This window comes from Nyctereutes procyonoides, unplaced genomic scaffold, assembly GCF_905146905.1.
Source record: "Nyctereutes procyonoides isolate TBG_1078 unplaced genomic scaffold, NYPRO_anot_genome, whole genome shotgun sequence".
Classification (NCBI taxonomy): Eukaryota; Metazoa; Chordata; class Mammalia; order Carnivora; family Canidae; genus Nyctereutes; species Nyctereutes procyonoides.
In genome coordinates this window covers 46,074,982-46,095,589 of record NW_026575047.1, presented here as the reverse complement: position 1 = coordinate 46,095,589, position 20,608 = coordinate 46,074,982, and the positions used below count along the sequence as shown (strand labels likewise).

General features: G+C 41.1%; 1 protein-coding gene across 5 annotated transcripts in view; it reads right to left on the bottom strand.

Moving 5' to 3' along the window:
• Window positions 1-20,608, bottom strand: part of MCTP2 (multiple C2 and transmembrane domain containing 2) — a 241,253-nt gene that overhangs the window by 166,097 nt on the left and 54,548 nt on the right. For 4 of the 5 annotated variants that reach the window (XM_055326554.1, XM_055326553.1, XM_055326556.1 and 1 more), the window contains exons 3-4: window positions 8,195-8,257; window positions 6,892-7,000 (exon numbers count right to left, since the gene is read on the bottom strand). In XM_055326554.1, the coding sequence (XP_055182529.1) occupies window positions 6,892-7,000; window positions 8,195-8,257 (172 nt within the window). The remainder of the gene's footprint in view (window positions 1-6,891; window positions 7,001-8,194; window positions 8,258-20,608) is intronic. The other variant, XM_055326557.1, reaches the window with a different exon arrangement.

Sequence of the window (20,608 nt, the reverse complement as noted above, 5' to 3'; positions counted from 1 at the left end):
AAGACAAAAGCTGGCAAACCTGAGCCCATAGGTCAAATCCAGCCCACTGCTTGTTTTGGTAAATAAAGTTGTATTAAAGCACAGTCATGACCATTAGTTTACATAGTATCTTTAGATGCAGATTGCAACCAAGAATTCTTTCTATCTGGCTGTTTGGAAAACCACTAACATTTTTCATGTTAGAAAACAGTAAATAATAAACAAGATGTGATATAGTACATTGGATCACTTATGTCAGTTGAGTACAATGCATTATTGGCACCTAAGAGTCACATTTTCAAGGAGTTCTTCCTTTCCTCTTCAGCTATGCAGTTATAGACCATATAAGGAAATGAATAATTAAAATGGATCTAAAGATAATGGCTGTTTTGGCACTTTCCCAGCAGAGGTAAGTAGTTGTCACTGAGCCCTGATGACCCATAAATCCCAAAATATTTACTTTCTGGCCCTGTACCGAAAAAGTTGCCAGTCCATGTTCTAGACAGAAAGTTACATAAGTGGTACTGATTATGTAACAATCTAAAGAAAATACCAAACTCTTTCCGCAGAGGATGATTCATCAAAAACAGTTTTTCTCCTTAAACATTCAAAAATGAGACTGTGCAATTACCTTAAATATCCCAGAACAGTCCCTCTAGAGCCAAAGGTGCAAAACGTTTCAACAACACTCCAAAGACCTACCTGTCCTAACTGAAAATCAATGATTTGATCAATTGGATCTATTCTATTTTAGGCTTAAACATTAAATACATGATTCAGTATAAGGAAAACAAAATGTAACCAAACTCCTGTGCTTTAGGTGTAGCATAAAGAGAGGGTACAGGGGTACTGACAAAGTGACACAGGCTAAGGACCAAGATCCAAGGTCACTGATGGGGATGTTGATGTGGAACACTGGGAGTCAGGAATATATGCTATTCTCATTACTATTATTAATAACTATAATAACATGCATTAGTCTTTATTGACTATTTTCTCTACGTATGGCTCTATCCTATATTTCCTTTTCATCAATTCTAACGACTACATTACAAGGGAGGTCACATCATGCCTATTTTACCAATTGGTAGATTCAATTTCAGAGAGGTTGAGTGAGTTGTTGTAGGAGGCCGCAAGCTGGAAAGTTGGCTGTAAGGTCCCAATCCTCTCTGTGATCCCACTGAGCCACCCAGTTTGCTCTGAATGCTGCCTTCCCTGCTGTTTCCCTACATAACCTTGGTAAGTCATTTAGCCTCTGGACTTCAGTCTTCTAAATTAAAGCTTCTGTTGGATCAGCCATTCTAGCAGGTGATCTGTACAAGGTCCTGCATTTCTAAAATCATGTAAACCTTTTCCCTGACTTTCACCACCAGTCTCAGGAGAGAAGCAGCACAGTGCTCGTCTCATAGAAGGGAGCCAACCATGCTCACTAAGTGAAGGAGTAAAGGAGTGAGAGTGATCAAATTCTCTTCCCTTTGGGGAAGATATTTTCCCTCTTACTACAGTCTTTAACATTCCTTTTATTTAAGTACGGCACTTAAGGTAGATTTCCTTAATGATGAACTAAAATATATTAAAAGCATTCTATGTGTAAACCATTAGTATGGTTCAGTAGGATATACAAAGATGAATAAAATGGTCACTCAGCTAATATAATGCTGATATTGTAATAGGGCAAATTGGTCATTTATTCAATTAAGGGTAAAAGTGTATGTTTCATAGAGGTAAAATTTTTATAGGCTTGAGATGGAGAGTATTTGTGCCTGTGATAAACATAAAAGATGACAAAGAAGTGGCATCTGAATGAATCTCGAAGGATATTTAGTATTGTATCAAATAGCTATCAAGCTTATAGCCACATAACTAGAGGTCATGTTTCTTAGAATGAATACTGTAAGTTTGTGGATAATTCAGAAATCCTTTTGTATTTAGTATTTTGGCATATCATACAGCCTCTGTACTTAATTATGTTAACTTCCTAATACCAAATTACATCATGTTCAAAGAATATAAATTAAGAATGCTAGAGAACAAATATGCAAGGAGGAAAAGCCCCATATGTTGTGCCTAATACAGAATTGAAACTCTACCTACCAGGAGAAGCAAATGTTTCTTCTCACGTGCTAACACATACTGGTGGACAGTGGCTCCCTACAGCAACAGTGCTCAAGTGTCCTTCCTGGACCACCTACACCAGGATCACCTGGGAACTTGTTAGAAATATGAAACCATGGGCACCTGGGTGGCTCAGTTGGTTAGGTGTCTGCTTTCAACTGAGGTCATTATCTCAGAGTCCTGGGATTGAGTCTTACATTGGACTTCCTGCTTGCTAGGGAATCTGCTTCTTCCTCTACCTTTTCCCCCTGCTTGTGCTGTCTCTCTCATGCTCTCTCTCTCTTAAACAAATAAGTGAAATCTAAGAAGAAAAAGAAAGAAAGAAAGAAAGAAAGAAAGAAAGAAAGAAAGAAAGAAAGAAAGAAAGAAAGAAAAGAAAAGAAAAGAAAGAAAAGAAAAGAAAAGAAAAGAAAAGAAAAGAAAAGAAAAGAAAGAGAAAGAGAGAGGAGGGAGGAGAGAGGAGAAGGAGAGAAGAAGAAGAAGAGAGAAGAGGGAGGAGGGAGGGGGGAGAGGAGAGGAGAGAGGAGAGGAGAGGAGAGGAGAGGAGAGGAGAGGAGAGAGGAGAGGAGAGGAGAGGAGAGGAGAGGAGAGGAGAGGAGGAAGGAAGGGAAATCCAATCCTCAGGCCCCACCTCAGACTTGCTAAATCAGAAACTCTGGGGGTGGACAATGTGTGTTTTCCTCAGCCTTCCAGACTACCCTGATCTTCATTCAAGTTTTAAAACTACTGATCCGAAGGACTACGTTGGATAAAATTCTGATGCTGGGTTGGGTCCCATAGAAAGTTTAATTGTACTGATAAATAATGTCAGAAACCAGGCAAGATGTCAGGAGTGGGAGCCTATATAATAGTTAGGAGCTCTGCCTAAATCAACAGTGCCCACTTGAACACCACCTTGCCTTGAGTGGTCCCTGGAACATTTCCCTGATCACTAACATAACATAACACTTAGGAAAATTAAGCAGAAATTAATAGAGTCACTATGTAGGAAGGCATACCATACCTCAAAGTGTAGAAAAAGAATTGGCTTGGAGAGAGATATTTTCTCAATAATTATTAACTCTCCCAATAAACAAACAAACAAACACCAGACAAGAACAGTCACTACTGGTTACAAAAGATATAGGTGTTGGAACAGCACAGTTTATGACCTAGATGCCTTACTAGGTATTATATTTGGATCATATTAAATTTACACAAGATAAAGCCAAAGTCATATGATGTTTAACTTTGATGAAATTATTCAGAGGTGACAATGGCTGGGATTATAGCACAGACTACAGTTTCTCTTCTGTCTCTAAAAGGAAGGTATGGAGCATGAGCATACATACTCCAGTGATTTTCTGATGTGTGCAATGGCTTCTTTATCATATACTAAGTTTACTGACAATCAACTAGAAATCTGCTGTAAGTGTATCCTTATGATATATATGTCAAGGGTGGTGGAGACAGATAACTCACTCTGGAAGAAAGATCGAGAGAGGATGGGTAAACTACAAAGGGGGTAGCTGGTTTGTAGAAGTAGTCCAGGGCCTGTACTGATCTCCAAAGCTACAAAATATTAGAGGAATTCCAAAAATTTAAAACAAAATATGTTTTTTAGAAGTTTAGAATAGCTTCTTACTAGTAAAAGTAAATACATTCTCCATGGTACACCCTCCAGATAAGCTGTCATAAAACAAGCTCGATAATGATCTTAGCTTGTCAGAGGCACCCAGGGAACACCATGCAAATTCAGAGCAAGAGTTGGGATGTTTATGGGAGTTAACTTTACACTGATTTATGATTGTTTCCTGGATGTTATTTCAGGTGTAAAATGCTATGTGACCAAATAATTAAAAATAACATAAGAGATGGAGTTACTAAAATGTAATATGTTTATCATGATAGCACACAAGTGATAAAACACTGAAAGTCACACAATTGATAGGCAAGAAGTTTTATGATTTTGATAGAAAACATAATTTGCCAACAAGTAAAATATGTTTTTTTTTCACTACTTTGAAATCCTGCATCTGAGAAAATAAAAAAAAGAGAGAAATTTTGTTTAAAAAAAATGGAGGGGCACCCGGGTGGCACAGCCAGTGAAGCAATGGACTCTTGGTTTCGGTCATCAGGTCATGATTTCAGGCCCTGATCTCAGGGTCATGAGATCAGGCCCCATGTAGGGCTCGTGCTCAGTGCATAGAGTCTGCTTCAGATTTTCTCTCTCCCTCTCCCTCTGCCCTTCTGCTTGTGCTCTCTCTAAATAAATAATTAAATACTTTTTTTAAGTGGGGGATATTTTATATAGCCTGAAACATGGAAGTCAGGTGAGATCTGATTGACAGATGAATCTACAGTCTAAAATATGAGCAGAAGAAAGTCATAGCAAACAGTTTTCAGAAGCAGGGTTGGGCAGGAAAATGTGAGAGTGGCAGGTAAGCCATGGATGCTCTGAGCTTGTGGGCAGGAGATACAGGAATTAGAAGACAGCCTGAGAAATGATCAGGGTAACCAGTTGGCACAACAAACATACAGCAGCCAGGTGGGCCAGCACCATCCTCTCCCCTTGATGCTAAGTGATAACTAGCAAGAGCCCTTGAATGCAAGCCTGAGTAAGTACGGGTAGTAAGCCAGAGTGGAAAGCTTTAAGTGATAAGCAGTAACCAGGAACAGGTGATAATTGGGAGGAATAGGAAGAAGCCAGTTTGAACTACTGGCTCAGCCTGTCCGGTCGCATGTCCCAGTCATCCTCACTATCAGGAAAGATAGGACACAGTAAGAAAAAAAGGGATCCATGAATGGCAGGACAGGGACACAGAAATAAACAAAAAGATAAGCAGCAAACATGCCAAACTGGAATATCTAAGGGATGAAGCACAGAACAAGAGATTTTAAATGTACACTTAATATTCTCAAAAACAAGATGGCATCATCTCATTTATGAAACAATCATAGATGATATAAAAAATTTTTAAATGGCAATTCAATACATGAATACAATAGCACAATGATCACAATGGACAAGAAAATGAGAAAGCTAGAAGACCAATTGGAGGAATCCTCCCTGCAAGAAAAAAAGTCATGGGAAGAATGAGAAAGAAAAGCTAACAGACACAGAGAACAGACGGAAGGGTCTACGAGGCACTTTCTCCATTTCATGTTCCAGAACAGAGTAGAAAGGAAGCAACAGGACAAACTACCCAAGACCTGCAGGAAGACATTCAATTCCCTAGATTAGAAGTTCCTTCTTACTAAACGAAATAAAATTTTAAAAGGTACCATAAATAAAACTCAAATATATTTGCCTGTAAAGAAATGTAAAGTCTCTGAAGGACAAAATCAGTCATGAAAATAAAAGATAAGCAACAGACTGAGAGGAAAAAAAAAATACTTGCAACCTGTAACAAATAACCATTAATGCTGAAAGTTATAAAGAATTAAGAAGAGAGAAGAAAAAGCCCAACTGAAAACTGAACAAACAATACAGAAATTTAAAAAAAAGGAAATACAAATGCCACATACATCATAATAATCTGCAAAGTATAAATTAAAACAAGGAGAATTGACACCCAATCTATGAGAGTGCCAAAAACTAAGAGCAAAAGAGTGGATACTAGATAGTGAGGAGGTGGGGTAATTGTTAACATACTGCAGGAGAGCATATATTTTGTACCTCCTGGAGGGCAATTTGCCAGGATCTCTTAAGTTAAACAGTGTGCATCCCCTGGATCCTGACTTCTATTTCCAGGTTCTCTCCTGGCTGCTAACAATAGTTAGCGTTCATGAAGTGCTACAAGCCAGATGAAGTGTTAAGTGCTTTATAGAAGTTACGACCTTCAATACTCCTAATAGCCTATAATGAAGGTTAATATTACTATCCTCATTTTACAGATGAGGAAACTAAGTCAGAGAGGGGTCAAAGAACATTTCTTAAATCAAACAACAATAAATGGAGAAGGGCAGAATTTGAGCCCCAGCACTCTGGCTGGACTGTCAGCTCTTCAACATGTGCTATTTTTTTGGTAAGATATCATCTATTTATATGCATAAAAAACACAGGGTGTTTATTACAGTATCATTTATATTCCTGAAGTGTAGGAAAAAGCAGCAATTGTCAGTAGAGACACAGAGGAATAACACATCAGAATATGGAATATTACGTAGTATTTAAATGAAAGGAGACACATTTACATGGCAAAACATGGTCAATCTTGAATATATATTTAGTGAAGCACAAAAAAGCTTATTACAGAGGAATATGGACATTATAGTATTTTAATTAAAAATATACACATGTGTGTTTGTGTACAGTAAATGCACAGAATTAGTGGAAAAAGTGAACAAGTCAAATCATATGCAGATAACAGATATTATCCTGAGGGAGAGGAGCCCCATGGGATTTCAGGGCAGGAGAGGGTTGCGGTTCAAAGGGCATTTCCATCTAGTGTGTGTTTGATGACCTCACACCTAAGGATAAATTTATGTCTTTTGTTATGTATAATCAAAGTAGAATCAAGGGAACATTGTCTTGAGCAGTTACTATATTCCAGGCACAAAGCTATTATAGTGGCCTTTACCTCATTTAAAACTTTATGTGATTGTTACTCTTATCATTTTTGTTATTCATTTAATAACAGTAAACGACAGTAAGACTCAGTGGATCTAGATAATCTGCTGCAAAGGCCTTGATACCTTAGAGGTGCAGATTTGAGTTCTGCTCTGTTACATGAGATGAGAAAGGCAAACAACATAGAAACAGGAATAGAGAAATGGGTGTGCAGGCTACAGATGGCACCACAGAGCCAGGCTTACCACAGCGATCTCGGATGACCAGGTTCCGGCCTTCTTTCAGGTGTATGGTGAGGAGGTACGCAAAAGGACTGGGCAGGTTACTCAACCCATCGCCGGCTTCCCCAAACATCTACACAGATGGAGAAGTAAGTTAAGCATGCTGTCTGGGGACTCAGAAAGAAAATTTCAGAGCAACAACAAAAGTAACTACAAAGGCAAATCTTTTTAAGCTTCACCTCCCACCACCCACACAGATGGCTTGGTTACAGTGCTTTATTAACACAACCTTTATGCTTCTCACCAGCAGGATTTTATCAGAATTCCTGAATTATCTTTGCAAAAACTCTACACCCCCCCCCAAAAAAAAAATCACACAAGTGGTAGGCCAGTATCTAAAACACCCTTAAACCTGGTGATTTCCTGTAGGATTCTTCTAGAACTCTCATGGTGGAGCACCAAGGGAGGAGGTAGCATGCAGAAGTGTGTCTGTGATGCTGGCGCCCCCAGACGTGTGTTTGCACTCAGATACAAAGTGGCTTCTTCATTTTCTCCACCATCCCACCAAGCCCTTCCACCCTGGCACACCTCCCCTCTATGTGTAATAAAAAACATTTCAGTTCATGACCACTCAGGGGTGAGCCTCCTGTACCCACATGTCCGTCAGACCACCAGACACATGCCCGTCCCATGTCCATATGTGACACACTGAGTGCTTTCCCGTTTGCATATTTTTCCTCCATTCCCTGGACCCCACTGTGGTGTCTCCTCCACTCACCCTCAGCCTTGCCTTCCCTCAACACAGCTCACTTCCTCATCCAGGAATGCATCAACTCCTACCAGCCACAATGTCAACTTCAAGTCTATTTTTGAATATTTATTAAATGAATCCAGTGAAAGTATTGAACTAGAGTTTTGCAATAGTTCACATTTTTGTCTTCCAAAGATAAGGGACAGATAAAGTAATTTACCATTCACTTATTTGACATTCAATTAATCGATCTTGTGGCTAGGTCTTCCCTTGACAACCTTCTTTTGAAAGTTTCCCCACCCAGGTTTCAAAGCACTTCAGAATGGCTCTGTCTCCTTTATGATCCCACTCAAATGCATAGCTGCTCTGTATTTTTAGAAAAATCTGTGCCAGTCTGACAAATTGATAAACCCTGAATTAATCTTTTCCAGCTATAAGGTGCAAGGCCTGTCTTTGTAGATGGATACGGTTTAGCATTCTTTAAAAACGGGCAAAAAAACCCCACAGATCCAAACACCTGATAAGAAATACTTATAATATTTAATCTTGTGTTTGTTTTTAAGGAATTTCACTCACAGATTGCTCTTCAAAATGTTGGGATGTTAGAGAAGCATTCAGATCACCACTTTCACACAGCTTCTGTAAAAAAAGAAAAAAAATCCCACTTTCAAAAAAGCAAAATGGTATCAACCTATAAGGATACCCTGTATCAGCTCTTTCTCTTTAAGTCTGCCATCTGCATGCTCAGTTTCAAGTACAAAGGCTGCCTTCCCACATGTGTGGCAAGTCTTGGCAGTAAAAGTTTGATTCTGTGGAGTCCCTCTGGCTACAGCCTCTGCCATCTTAGTTATTGATCAGAGCATGGATAAGGCTGATTCTATTCTACCACTGGGCTACTTCCATCATCCCTTGTTCATCCAGGGCTTAGTGTGCAAACAGCTTTGTTCTGGTGAATGCAATGGGAGGAGCAGAACCGTCCCATCAGGCTCCTCCCAGGGTGGGCCTGCCTGGCCCTCTGCCACCATAGAGAAATGGGTGGAACACATACCAGAGACCTGAGGTTGTCACTCAGAAGGAAACATTTCAAAATGTGATTTGGAAGATCCTCCAAACATACCCTTCATGAGTCTGTGCAATCAACCACCAACCAAAAAGTAAGAAATGCAAATTCTGAACAAATGATCTCAGAATGGGAGGCACCTATGTTTCCTAATTTAAGATAGGAAATGTTCCCACAGGGCAACAAAATGGGCAATGTTTGTAGTTAGTGGGGGATATAGTAGACATGTACAATGTGTGGGTTTTGTATGCACAAATTGGGGCCCAGGAGAGCTTTCAGACTTTTTGAGGGTTTCTGGGCTGGATATAAAGATGGCTGTCTGTGTGGAAAGGCAGAGTGGAAGGGACATGAGCTAATGGTCTACCGGGATTTTGGATATGTTCCTGTCTGGCTGAGGTATTAGCCAGGGCTGATTTCTTGGGTGAGAAACACAGGATTTCTCCCTCCAAACAAGGCTAGGTAACTCTGAAGTTTTGGGCAAACTGAGGCATGCAGCAGACCTGCAGAGACTTGCTTGGATGACCATGAACTACTGAGGGTAGACATGGGGGCCAGGGACACTGTGGTCACTGGTCTTTCCCATCCATGGTATCCATCCAGGAAGTCCTGACACGAGTCAAAGATCCTGCCTTCTAAGACACTGACACACATGCATGCACACATGCACACTATCAGTCTCAAGTAGAGCTTCAGGCAGCAAGAGATATTTGGGTTCCCAAGCAGGAGGGCAGTTCTTCAGCCCCCAGGAGGAATGGAGGGATGGTGAGGGACTGCAGACAAGCTAGGGTCCTCTGGTACACCCGCTCTGCATGCAATGAGATCACAAAATGCTGCAACCAGAAAACAATGAGCTTTGATCACAAGATGACCTGAGGTCTCACACATCTTCCCCAGGAAGAACAGAGGCCCCACAGCTCCTATGTCTGTGGTTCTCTCACAGGCCTCTTTTTATGCCGGTCCCAGCCCTTATGTCCCTTGAGTGTGAATATAATTCATTGACTTAAGGTTCGTTCACCAGGATCAAGGGTGATTTCAAACACTTTGATCTTTCCCTAAGGCTCCCAGCACTGAGGTCACTAGAGGCCTCTGGCCCTGGAAATACCAACACTGCCCAATCAGGAAACAAGCCCTAACCCTCAATGTGGGAGACCTGTTAGACCAGAAAAGATACACCAGCAGAGCCTTCACGAGTCACCTCCTCCTCTGGCTCTTCATACCTCCTCTGTTGGTCTATGAAAAACACATCCAGGTAAGTTGGACAGAACTATCTGAAGACCACTTCATGAGGACAATAAGAACCTTAGTCAATTCTCCCAGTTCCTCTTTTTTTTTTTTTAAGATTTTATTTATCCATTCATGAGAGACACACACAGGCAGAGACACAGGCAGAGGGAGAAGTAGGCTCCCTGTGGGGATCCTGATGCCGGACTTGATCCCAGGACCCCAGGATCATGACCTGAGCCGAAGGCAGATGCTCAACCACTGAGCCACCCAGGTGCCCTGACTCCCCCAGTTTCAAAAGATCTGTCCTCAAGCATTTTACACCACACACTATTATTTCTTGGAAGCGTAGCAGCTCTCCTACCTGATTTACAAAACTAAGAGAGACCAGACATGTCTTCAATGTACACAGTCAGCAAAGTCCCATCTGCTGACTGATCCTGTGCAGCCTGAAGACCCATCAGTAATGTCTCCCATTTTAGGAAATACACCAATGCTCCACTCAATCATTCCTGTGCAAAGGCAATTCCACAAAGCTACCAGTGCTGGGCTCAGAATTTCCATTCAGGGTGCATGGTTATGAGCCAGATTGTGGTGGTCCAGAATCTTCTACTGCCAAGTACAACGGTGGATAGATAGGAGCTTTAAAGCATCACTCCTCCAGAGGGCACACCAAACACACTCTCTCCCAAATTGGCCTCACTCTACTTAATGATAATGTTAATTAAGAGACAAAATTAGTCCACATAACCACCATCACTTACACGCTATCAAAAATGTACACAGAGCTGCTATTCATATATGCGATAAGTCTTCCACTTACAACAACATGGAAATTAAATGTGAAGAATGACATTAATTCAATATTATGGCTGGTTTTACTCACAGGAAAGTCACAGAACTTAAAGTTATGATTCCCACAGCCACCGTAACTGTCACACACCGTATATACACACCAACCAAGGAAAGTGATCGCCATAAAGAAGAGTGGAAATGCTACATAGGCACCAAGGACCTAGTTATGGCTGCTGGGGGACACATAACCTCGAATATTCCCCTACATTCTACATAGAGCCTAAGGTATTATCCACTGCATAGGAGTTACATTATTTCACTTCTTTATAAATCTAGTAACTACAACGAGTTTTTCTTTAAAAAAAAAAAGATTTTATTTATTTATTCATGAGGAACACAGAAAGAGAGGCAGAGACATAGGCAGAGGGAGAAGCAGGCTCAATGCAGGGAACCTGATGAGGGGACTTGATCCCAGGACCCCGGGATTATGATCTGACCAAAAGACAGATGCTCAACCACTGAGCCACCCAGGCACCCCTGGGTTTTTCTTTAAAATGAGCAGAATTACAATTTTCCTCATAGGAATCCCTGGTACCCCCACAATCACTTGAATATATTTTTGATGTTCTCAACAAGCATAATCACTCTGGGTTTTAATTTTACTTATGAAAAATAAACACACAAATATCGACTTTTTGTATACAAAAGTACTACAAATTTTTAACCCAGGTATATATTTATGGGACCACCACAAGAATCAAGACATAACAGTTCTGTCACCCAATAACACTCACTCATGCCATCCCACTGGGGTTAAACCAGCCCCAAGCACAGGAACCAGTTATCTGTCTTCCTTATGTAGTTTCACCTTTTCCAGATAACCTACACATGCACTAACACTGTATGCAAATTTCTGACACTGATCACTTTCACTCAGCACAATGCCTTTGAAATCCAGCCAAGTGGCCCTTGTATAAATTACCCCAACCTTTTTCATGGCTGAATAGTATTCCACATGCCATAGTTTATCCAAAAGTGCTGGTTTCATAAATTTCAATCAAATTCTTTCCAAGGACTCAAGGAAAGATAAAAAAATTTATTACTGAATGCTAAAAGGTTTAATATGACAGGGGTGCCTGAGTGGCTCAGTCAGTTAAGTGTCCAACTCTCGATTTCAGCTCAAGTCATGATCTCAGGGTTGTAAGATCAAGCCTCGAATCAGGCTCCACACTGGGTGTAGAGCCTGCTTAAGATTCTCTCTCTCCTTCTTCCTTTGTTCCTTCCCCCCACCACTTGTGCACATGCTCACGTGCTCTCTCTCTCAAAAAAAACAAATATGAAAAAATGGTCTTATTATACTCAGGAACAAAAAAATGCAGCACCAACATCTTGGCATGAAAATTAGTATAAGGTTAGCCATCATGCATGCAACTCTCACTGCTGCTTCTTGGATGAGTAGCTTTTGGTTTGGTTTGTTTTTTAATGACAGAGTTTGCATTGGTATTTCCATTCTACCTAAATAGAAATTGGTGAGAAGATAATATGTTTTGCATTCTCTTTAGATGAGAGCTCTCTATCACAAGAATGCAAATTTATTAAAATTCAGCAGGATATGGGCCGATATTAGCATGGATGGGCCAATTATATAAAAAAAGAAGATCTCCCCTAGTCACCAAGGACCTTAAGAGCAAGACACTGATGTGAATAAACATTTCCCTTTTGTGTACACTAAATGTGATCTTGTACAAATACCACCTCCCATGTGGCTCATCGGAAGGCTCTCACCATGAAGTATACACAGGAAGCCAAATTATAAACCATGTAAACAATCACTGGGTGTTTAAACTTCAGTACAAGGAGACATAAACCCACATCCAAGAAAGCTAAATGAGCCAAAACCTAGCTGAGAAGAGCACTCCACAGTCTCTGAAAAATCCTAAGAGCATGTCAGTATAACAAACCATACATGTGATACATATTGACTTAATGATTATATCCACACCTAGGTTCCTGAGAGTCAGAACACTCTGGATGTCAATAGTCATAAACACAGATACCTATAGGACAAAGGAAGTAGCAAAATGAGCAAAGGGGATGGAATAGCTAGACAGACCCTGAAGCAGAGCCTGTATACAGTGACAGAATCAAAACAACCCACATGGCAATGAGAGAACAAAATTAAGATGTCTGTTCAGAAAAATTCACGTCTAGCAAATAGCTGAGTTTACGCATACTAAATTTTTACACAATTTTTCAGGAGGCTATTGATCATTCAACTGAGGTATTTAGTTTCCCCCCACCCCCAAGATTGTTCTCTGGAAGTGATTACCCTGGAATAATGATGTGCAAAATATAAGTCATGTGTGTGCGCATGTGCGTACATATATATCTTACCCAGTTGCATGTCAGTATAAAGCAGTGGTCAGTAAATTACAACCCACCACCCATTTTTATAGATTAGTTTTAAACTTTGGAGCACATCCCCACCTACTCATTTACATATTGTCTATGGCTGATCTCAAGATACAATATCAAGGCCGAGAAGATGCAAAAGAGACACTGTGGGCCATACAGCTAGACATATTTATTATCTGGCCTTTCATGGAAAAAGCTTGCCAACCCCTGGTATAATCAACCTTACTTTTCATGTTCAGTAATATTTGTCCACTGACCTTCTACACATTGTTTTCATGCTTGTTATCAGTAGGTAGTTTAAAAGAATAATGGTCCCCTTTACCTTTGCTTAGACCTTTATATTTTATAAATACCCACATGCTCCTATTAACTTCTTATAAGAGCCCACAAGCTATCATCAGTATCACCAATTTACAAATAAGGAAGCCAAAGCAAAGAGGAAAATGGACTGCTGAAGGGAAACCAAAGTGTTAGGCCTTCTCTTGAGTGTTCTGGGTCCTCTGTTCCTTTCACAGCATACCCCGACTGTGCCCAGAACCACAAGAATCCAAAATTAGAAGACCTAGTTCTGTCCAGGGTTAGACGAAGCTTGGGAGTCAGAAAGACCTGATTTTGAATCCCACTTGTTCTACTTCCTATCTTTATGTCATTGAAATTTTTTATTTAAAATTAAAGACATGGGAACATCTTCAAAAGGGCTAGAAAAGATACTTGCCTTACAGATTGTTAGGAGAAAAATCAATTCATTCGAAGGGTATCTACCGAGCACTACAGCATCTCTGGGCCAGACACTATGCTAGGCTACTTGTGTGGAGAGTGAGCCAAACAGATGTGGTCATATGAGATAATACTTATATATTGTACCTAGCAGAGTTCAGTATTGCTTTTCTATCAGTATTATTATATTGCGATTATGATTAAGATAGGGGATGTGTTTGAGAAGACTGGAGGAAAAAACTCAATGAAGGTAGGCAGCAACCCAGGTTCCTTCCTTTATCCCAACCATCCCTTCCCTTCTGACACTTCTATCATGACAGAGATAGAGAGCTAGCTAATGAAACCTGAGGACAGCGTCACCTCCCCTGCCACACACAGCTAATCAACCTATGCAATGCTTCCTTTATGGCTCTCCTCCAAGACAAAGTTTCGACTTACTGCTATTCCCAATGTCTACAGTAGGTATTACAAGCACCATCTGTGTACTGCTGATCCCTGCCTGTGAGCAACACAGTATTGATCTCACAGGGCTCCTTTATATCCCACTCTTTAGTACCGCAGATAGTCCTTACAGCCTAGCAGAGTTGCCTGGAAGACGGAAAAGCCTGCGTGACACAGGCTCAGAAGTAAGTCTCCCATCTCCTGCCCCTTCACCCCATTTCCCTACTATTCCTGAAACTCCCCAGGCATTCTCCTGCCTCCCTGGAGCCTGTATACTTACTGCTCTCTCCTCTAGAGATGCTCTTTCTCCAAATACATACACATCTTACTTCCTCACCTCCTTGGAGTCTCTGGGTAAATGTGACCATCCCAGAAGATGTCTTTCCAGACCACTCTGTTCAAAACTGTACCACCACCACCCAAGCACTCCCAGTAGCCTTCTCTGCTTTGTGTTTCTCCATTACACCTAGCCCTCTCTGAATATATATGCAGCCTGCCACTGTTGAGATCAGGATAGGATCTCCATGAGGAAGTCTGTGTTGCTGAATGCCCTGTTCTGGGTGCCTAGAGCAGCGCCGGCTCATAGTAGGCACTCATCAGATGAGGAAAGAGGGAGGGAAGAAGAGAAAAAGAGGCCAAACCCATGAAAGACCCCAGAATGTGGCTGACAGCATGATGTTGAGTAATGATTTTTGAGATAAATCACAAATAGTAAAGAACAAGTAATTGAAACATAGAGAAAAACGAATGTACCTATTTAGTTGTGCCAGCTGGAGGCTATTTCCTCTGTACTGGTCTGTCATTGTGCTTCTCTGTGGTCACTAAACTGAAGCTCTGTGGTTGCCTAGTAGTGTTTCTGGAAACATCCCGATAAGGTACTTCTCTAAACCACTCAACTCATCTGCATAAACTAGCACCAAAGCTACTTCTTTAAAACCCCAACTGCCGAATGAAATGTCAGGAAATCCCCAGTGGGGGATTACAAAGATGATGAGGTGGTGTGGGGCAATAATCCTTCCATTCAGGATTATCAGTTGTTGAGTGTGATAATAAGGCCATTCGACCACTATAATTATCCTTGCCTTTAAAAGGGCACAGTGGACACACAAAAATAACTGTCTTCCTTTGAGGGGGCACCTGGGTGGCTCAGTCGGTTGAGTGTCCAGCTCTTGATTTTGGCTCAGGTCCTGGTGTCAGAGTGGTGGGATTGAGCCCCACATCTTGGCTCTGAGTTCAGCAGAGAGTCTGCTGGGATTCTCTCTCTCCCTTTTTCTCTGCACACCCCCCATCCCTACATCTGTGCCTGCATGGTCTCTTCTCTCTCTCTCTCTCTCTCTCTCTCTCTCTAAAATAAATAAATCTTAGAAAAAAATCTCCCTTTGATTACCAACTTTTTTAGATCACCAGCTCCAAGTTGTCACATTTCCAAATTCCTGATGTGCAGAGTTTTATGCACAAGCTTTGGATTCAGACAATCCTGAATTTATATCTTAGCTCTAACACTTACTAGCTTGATGACATTAGATAAGTCATTAAACCTTCTCAGCCCTCATTCCATTCTGGGAAATTTAATGATAAAATAACTATGATAACTCTAATAAACACAACTATAGCCTCAGCAGTGAGTCCATGTTAGGTACTTGTGCCTGCCACATATCTCTGGGCTGAGAGCCTTTTATTTTTTTAGCCATAAAATTTTACTTCACGTGCAACTTAGCTACTCAGTTTTACTCCCCACTCACCTGAGACTTAGCTAATGTGCCCTCTCTCCTCCAGCCTTTCCTGACTACCTGCTGAGTGACCCCTCACCACTCACCTCAACTGGTCATCTAGCACTGGTCAGGGGCTATAACCACCTCAGATCCTATCCTTGGTCATTTTTTCCAGTATCTGAAACTATTCTCAACTCCACCATTAACACTGAGGATGGGAAACAGAGGTAACTTTCTGTATTTTCTAAATACTTGATTTTATAAGGTGAGAGAGAATATCTTGTAAAATAAGTGTTGGGGAAGGAAGTGAGAAGGAAATGCAAGGGAAAAGAAAAAAGCTACTCTGAGTCTCCTTAACTATGGCTTCTCCACATTTAATCTGACACTTAGGAACTCCTTTAGAGCTCATCCAATTTCCCCATCCCTTTGCCCAGATCTCCATGTATCATCACCTTCCCCAACCCAGCTGAACTTCTTGTAGCCCAACTACTTAGCATGGCCTACGGCTTGAAAATTAGCTATGGGGAAACATAAGTCAATATATTTCACACAGGGGCACCTGAGTGGCTCAGTTAGTTGACTGTCCAACTCTTGGTTTTAGCTCAGGTCATGGGCTCAGGGTCATGAGACAGCCCTGCATAGGGCTTCTCACTTAGCATGCAGTCTGCTTGAGATTCTCTCTCTCGTTCTCTTTCTGCCCTGCCCCCCCCCCCCATATATCAAATAAACAAGGTTTTGCAAAAAGCTGAGACAGGAAGAAAAAGGCATCATGTCTATTCTTCAGGAGCTTCCAATCTAAACAAGAGAGGCCTACTTCTAAACAATCAACTAAATACAAGGTGGTAGAGGGTTTAGGCAGTAAAAGGTGCCCTTTACCACCTCCCATGCCCAAGTTCTGGTGATGACAGCAAGGAGAATAAAACTGTAAGAGCACCTTTTATCCATCTGAGGCCAGACATACAAAATCATCCAAAAGAGGCAATCTGGTTGCCAGGCTACATGGAAGGCCATCAGCCTGACTAAAAGTGATAATATACAGCTAAAAAATAATGTATCAATGAGAAAAAGGGAGAGGTCATGCAAGGAAGCGTGGGTAGAAGTTTGGACTTGCCCCTGAACCCTATGGATGGAGGAGAGAGCCTATCCCACAAGACTTTAAGAATCGTGGCTTCATGGCCTAGACAGGTTGGCATGTGAATACAGATGTCCTTGGCCCAAGCAAACAAAGTATGACTATGTCAAGCTCTCATTTGGAGTTCAGTCCCTATTGTGAGATGGATGGCATACCAGACACCATTCAGTGTAGAACCTATCTGTTCTCCATGTACAGATTTGTGTTCACAAAACCATCTCCTGATTCTATGTGACTTCTCAGGTAGTCTGACTTCAGGGAGTTAATACATACTCAACAGATTCTCCAAAATATTCCCAGGCCCTGATATAATTATTGTTCACTCCACTTCAATGAAGTTGATGTTGATTACAATTTGACTTCCCAAATAATTTGACAACAATGAAACAGTGAGCTGTTTACATCAAAATAAATATTAGAATCTATAGAGTATTTAATTCCTATTGCAAATTAGTCACAATTTGTCATTTACAACTTAGTGTCATGAGTATTGGGTTATCATGAGTCAGTCCTCCAAGCCAGATAGTCACTGGACAGTTAATACAGGTCTTGGAGGCTGGTGATCTTCTCAGCATTGTACGTACAGTGACAGCTATGCCGATTATCAATTTGCCTTCCTTTCTCTACCCCATCTACCTGTTCCAAACCCTTTCTCCCTCTACAGATTTCTACGGAAAGCAGAATGAGGGCAGCCCCGGTGGCGCAGCGGTTTAGCACTGCCTGCAGCCTGGGGTGTGATCCTGGAGACCCGGGATCGAGTCCCACATCTGGCTTCCTGTATGGGGCCCATTTCTCCCTCTGCCTGTGTCTCTGCCTCTCTCTGTGTGTGTGTGTCTCTATGAATAAATAAACAAAATCTTTAAAAAAAAAAAAGAAAGCAGAATGAGGTTAGCATTCAATGACAGCAAGTGTGGAATGCTGTGTAAATGAAGATAGGGTGAAGATATTGATTGTACAGTCAGGAAAATTCACACAGGGAAGAATTTCAGCTGGGTGAAATTTCAAAAGGGTGAAAGGATTTCCTTAAGAGAAGAAGGGAGGAGAAGACAAATGTGAGACGGATCAATGAAGATCAGAGACCGTGAAAAGCAAGGAAAGTGTAACAGTCATCATTCACATCATTCACAGGTGTTTTACTAGGGCCAGATGAATAACGGTGATGCTGCCAAGAAACAACAGTCTGCATCTGTGAGGGTCCTTCGGAAAGATAAAATTCTGTCAAAATGAGTTGAGATCAAGTTTCTGTGGAACATGCAGTGTGAATCTGGGGACCAAGAGAAAGTCTGGAGAATCCTCTTCAAGCAAATGTACCCTTTATTCTAAACCTACTTTCTTCTATTCTGGTTTTATGGTTGCTTGGAGCACCTGCATTGAGACTATTTCAAGGTTTCATGTGGCTTCTATGTCCTCACATTCCTTGTTCCTCTTCCCTCTTCATTTTCTTCTTTGTTTCTTCATTCCATTTCCCCATAACTATAAGCCCATTCCTTACTTCATTGCTACCTGGCAAAACTAGGAAAAAACTGGAAAACATTCAGACAACACCATTATTTGGGGTCTTATCCCATCCCACTACTGCAGGCTCAGCCTTGAAATTACCCTTGGACATAAAACATGTAAGACATATGCCAGTGGGTACTCTGACCACAGATGTTCCTTTCTTCACCTTCACTCTGTAAAGCTACAAACAAAACAAACTATACCAAGGATACTCAGAAAACATCTGCTTGTCCTTGTATACACCAGGCTTGTCACATGCCAACTCTTTCTTCCCTCCTCATTGCTTTCCTCATTCCATGAAAGTGATAGTAACCTGTCCACTATTCATTAGAGAGAAGAGAGATGACCCATATCCCAGATACAAATTAAGCAACCCCGAAACTCACATGACATGGATTCACCAGGACTTCCATCTTCATTGAAAAAACAGAGAACACATTCGGATTTTAAGCTAGTATTGGACTTAGGCTGAGAAGTCTCCATTTGTCTGTTTTCAGGTAAAATCATACAAAAAGAAATTTCATTTACAGTATGTTTCTAACCCTAACCCCTAACCCTCACCCCTAGCCCTTACCCCCCAAAAAACCCAATAAACAACAAAAAAAATTGACTCTAATGAAATAAACTGAAGAGAACTCACAATAAAGATAATAACAAAAACTGTACTAATCTGAATGCACATATGGTTATCACTGATTTCCTCATACAGAAATAGTGATTGAGCACATGCTATGTGTCAGGCACACAGTAAGGCCCTAAGGAAACAAAGATACATTAGATATGACTCCCCTAGACCTACCCACCAAATTGTGGAGCCTAGTGGGAAAGATAAGCAAGAGAGTGGTTAACTTCTACACTATGTAATAAACTGGATCCTTAGGTAGTGGGAGAAGCCCACCCAATATGGTGGAGGGGAGCACAAAAGGGGGGAGGCAGAGCAATGGACTTGATCATGTGTGATCCTATAGGTCTGATTAGCTGCAGCACATTCCCTCCATCCTCTGCAAACAACCAACCAAGCAAATACATGGCTTTCAAATGGCCATGGAAGGATCAGTCTCAGTTTCTACCTTGTACATTCTAGGACAGGATAAAAGAAGCAAAATATTCTTATTCAAAAAAAGGCATTTGGGGGAACCCGGCTGGTTTGGTCAATCAAGCACATGACTCTTGATCTCAGGTTTGTAAGTTTGAGCCCCATGTTTGTGGCAGAGATTACTTAAAAATAAAATCTATTTTTTAAAGGAGTTTGTGTTCTTTTAAATGGGTGAGTTAAGAAGGAAAAATATTTAAAATAACATTATTCCAAGATTTTTTGTATTCAGCCCAGAGAAGAGAAAGTAACTATTATTAGCACAGCCCATCCTTCCAGCATACATCACACCAGAATGTTCCCCAAACTTCCATGGCAAGTGCAGCAAAATACTCACCACCCCCAAATACCCCACCCACACTTAAGGCTTGTATCCGCCATATTTCCACATCTATCAAATCTACACCAGCTTGCACAATGCTTCACATGAATGTCTGTCAGGCCCCACGCAGTGATATCATCCATCCACGAAGCTGCCAAGAGGTAAGGCTTGGATGTTTTGCACAGATAGTTCTGCTGACCTCTTATACTACCTTTAAAGCTATATAAAACTGACTCTGAATACATCATAACTTGAAGGCAGAGTCACTTTTCTATTCATCTCTATTCATAGTCATAACCTTCATGGTGCCTGAGTTAGAGTAGGTATTCAAATATTTATAGTCAGCGAAACAACTTCACGGCACCTGGGTGGCTCAGTTAAGCATCTGACTCTTGGGTTTTGGCTCAGGTCATGATTTCAGAGTCCTGGGATAAGCCTCACATAGGGCTCCCTGCTCAGTGGGGAGACTGCCCCTTTCCCTCTGCTCCTCCCTCTGCACTCTCTCTCTCCTAAATAAAAATAAAATCTTAAAAAAAATTAACCCTAAAAATATTCTAATCTGCGAGTGTTAGTCTATCAAAG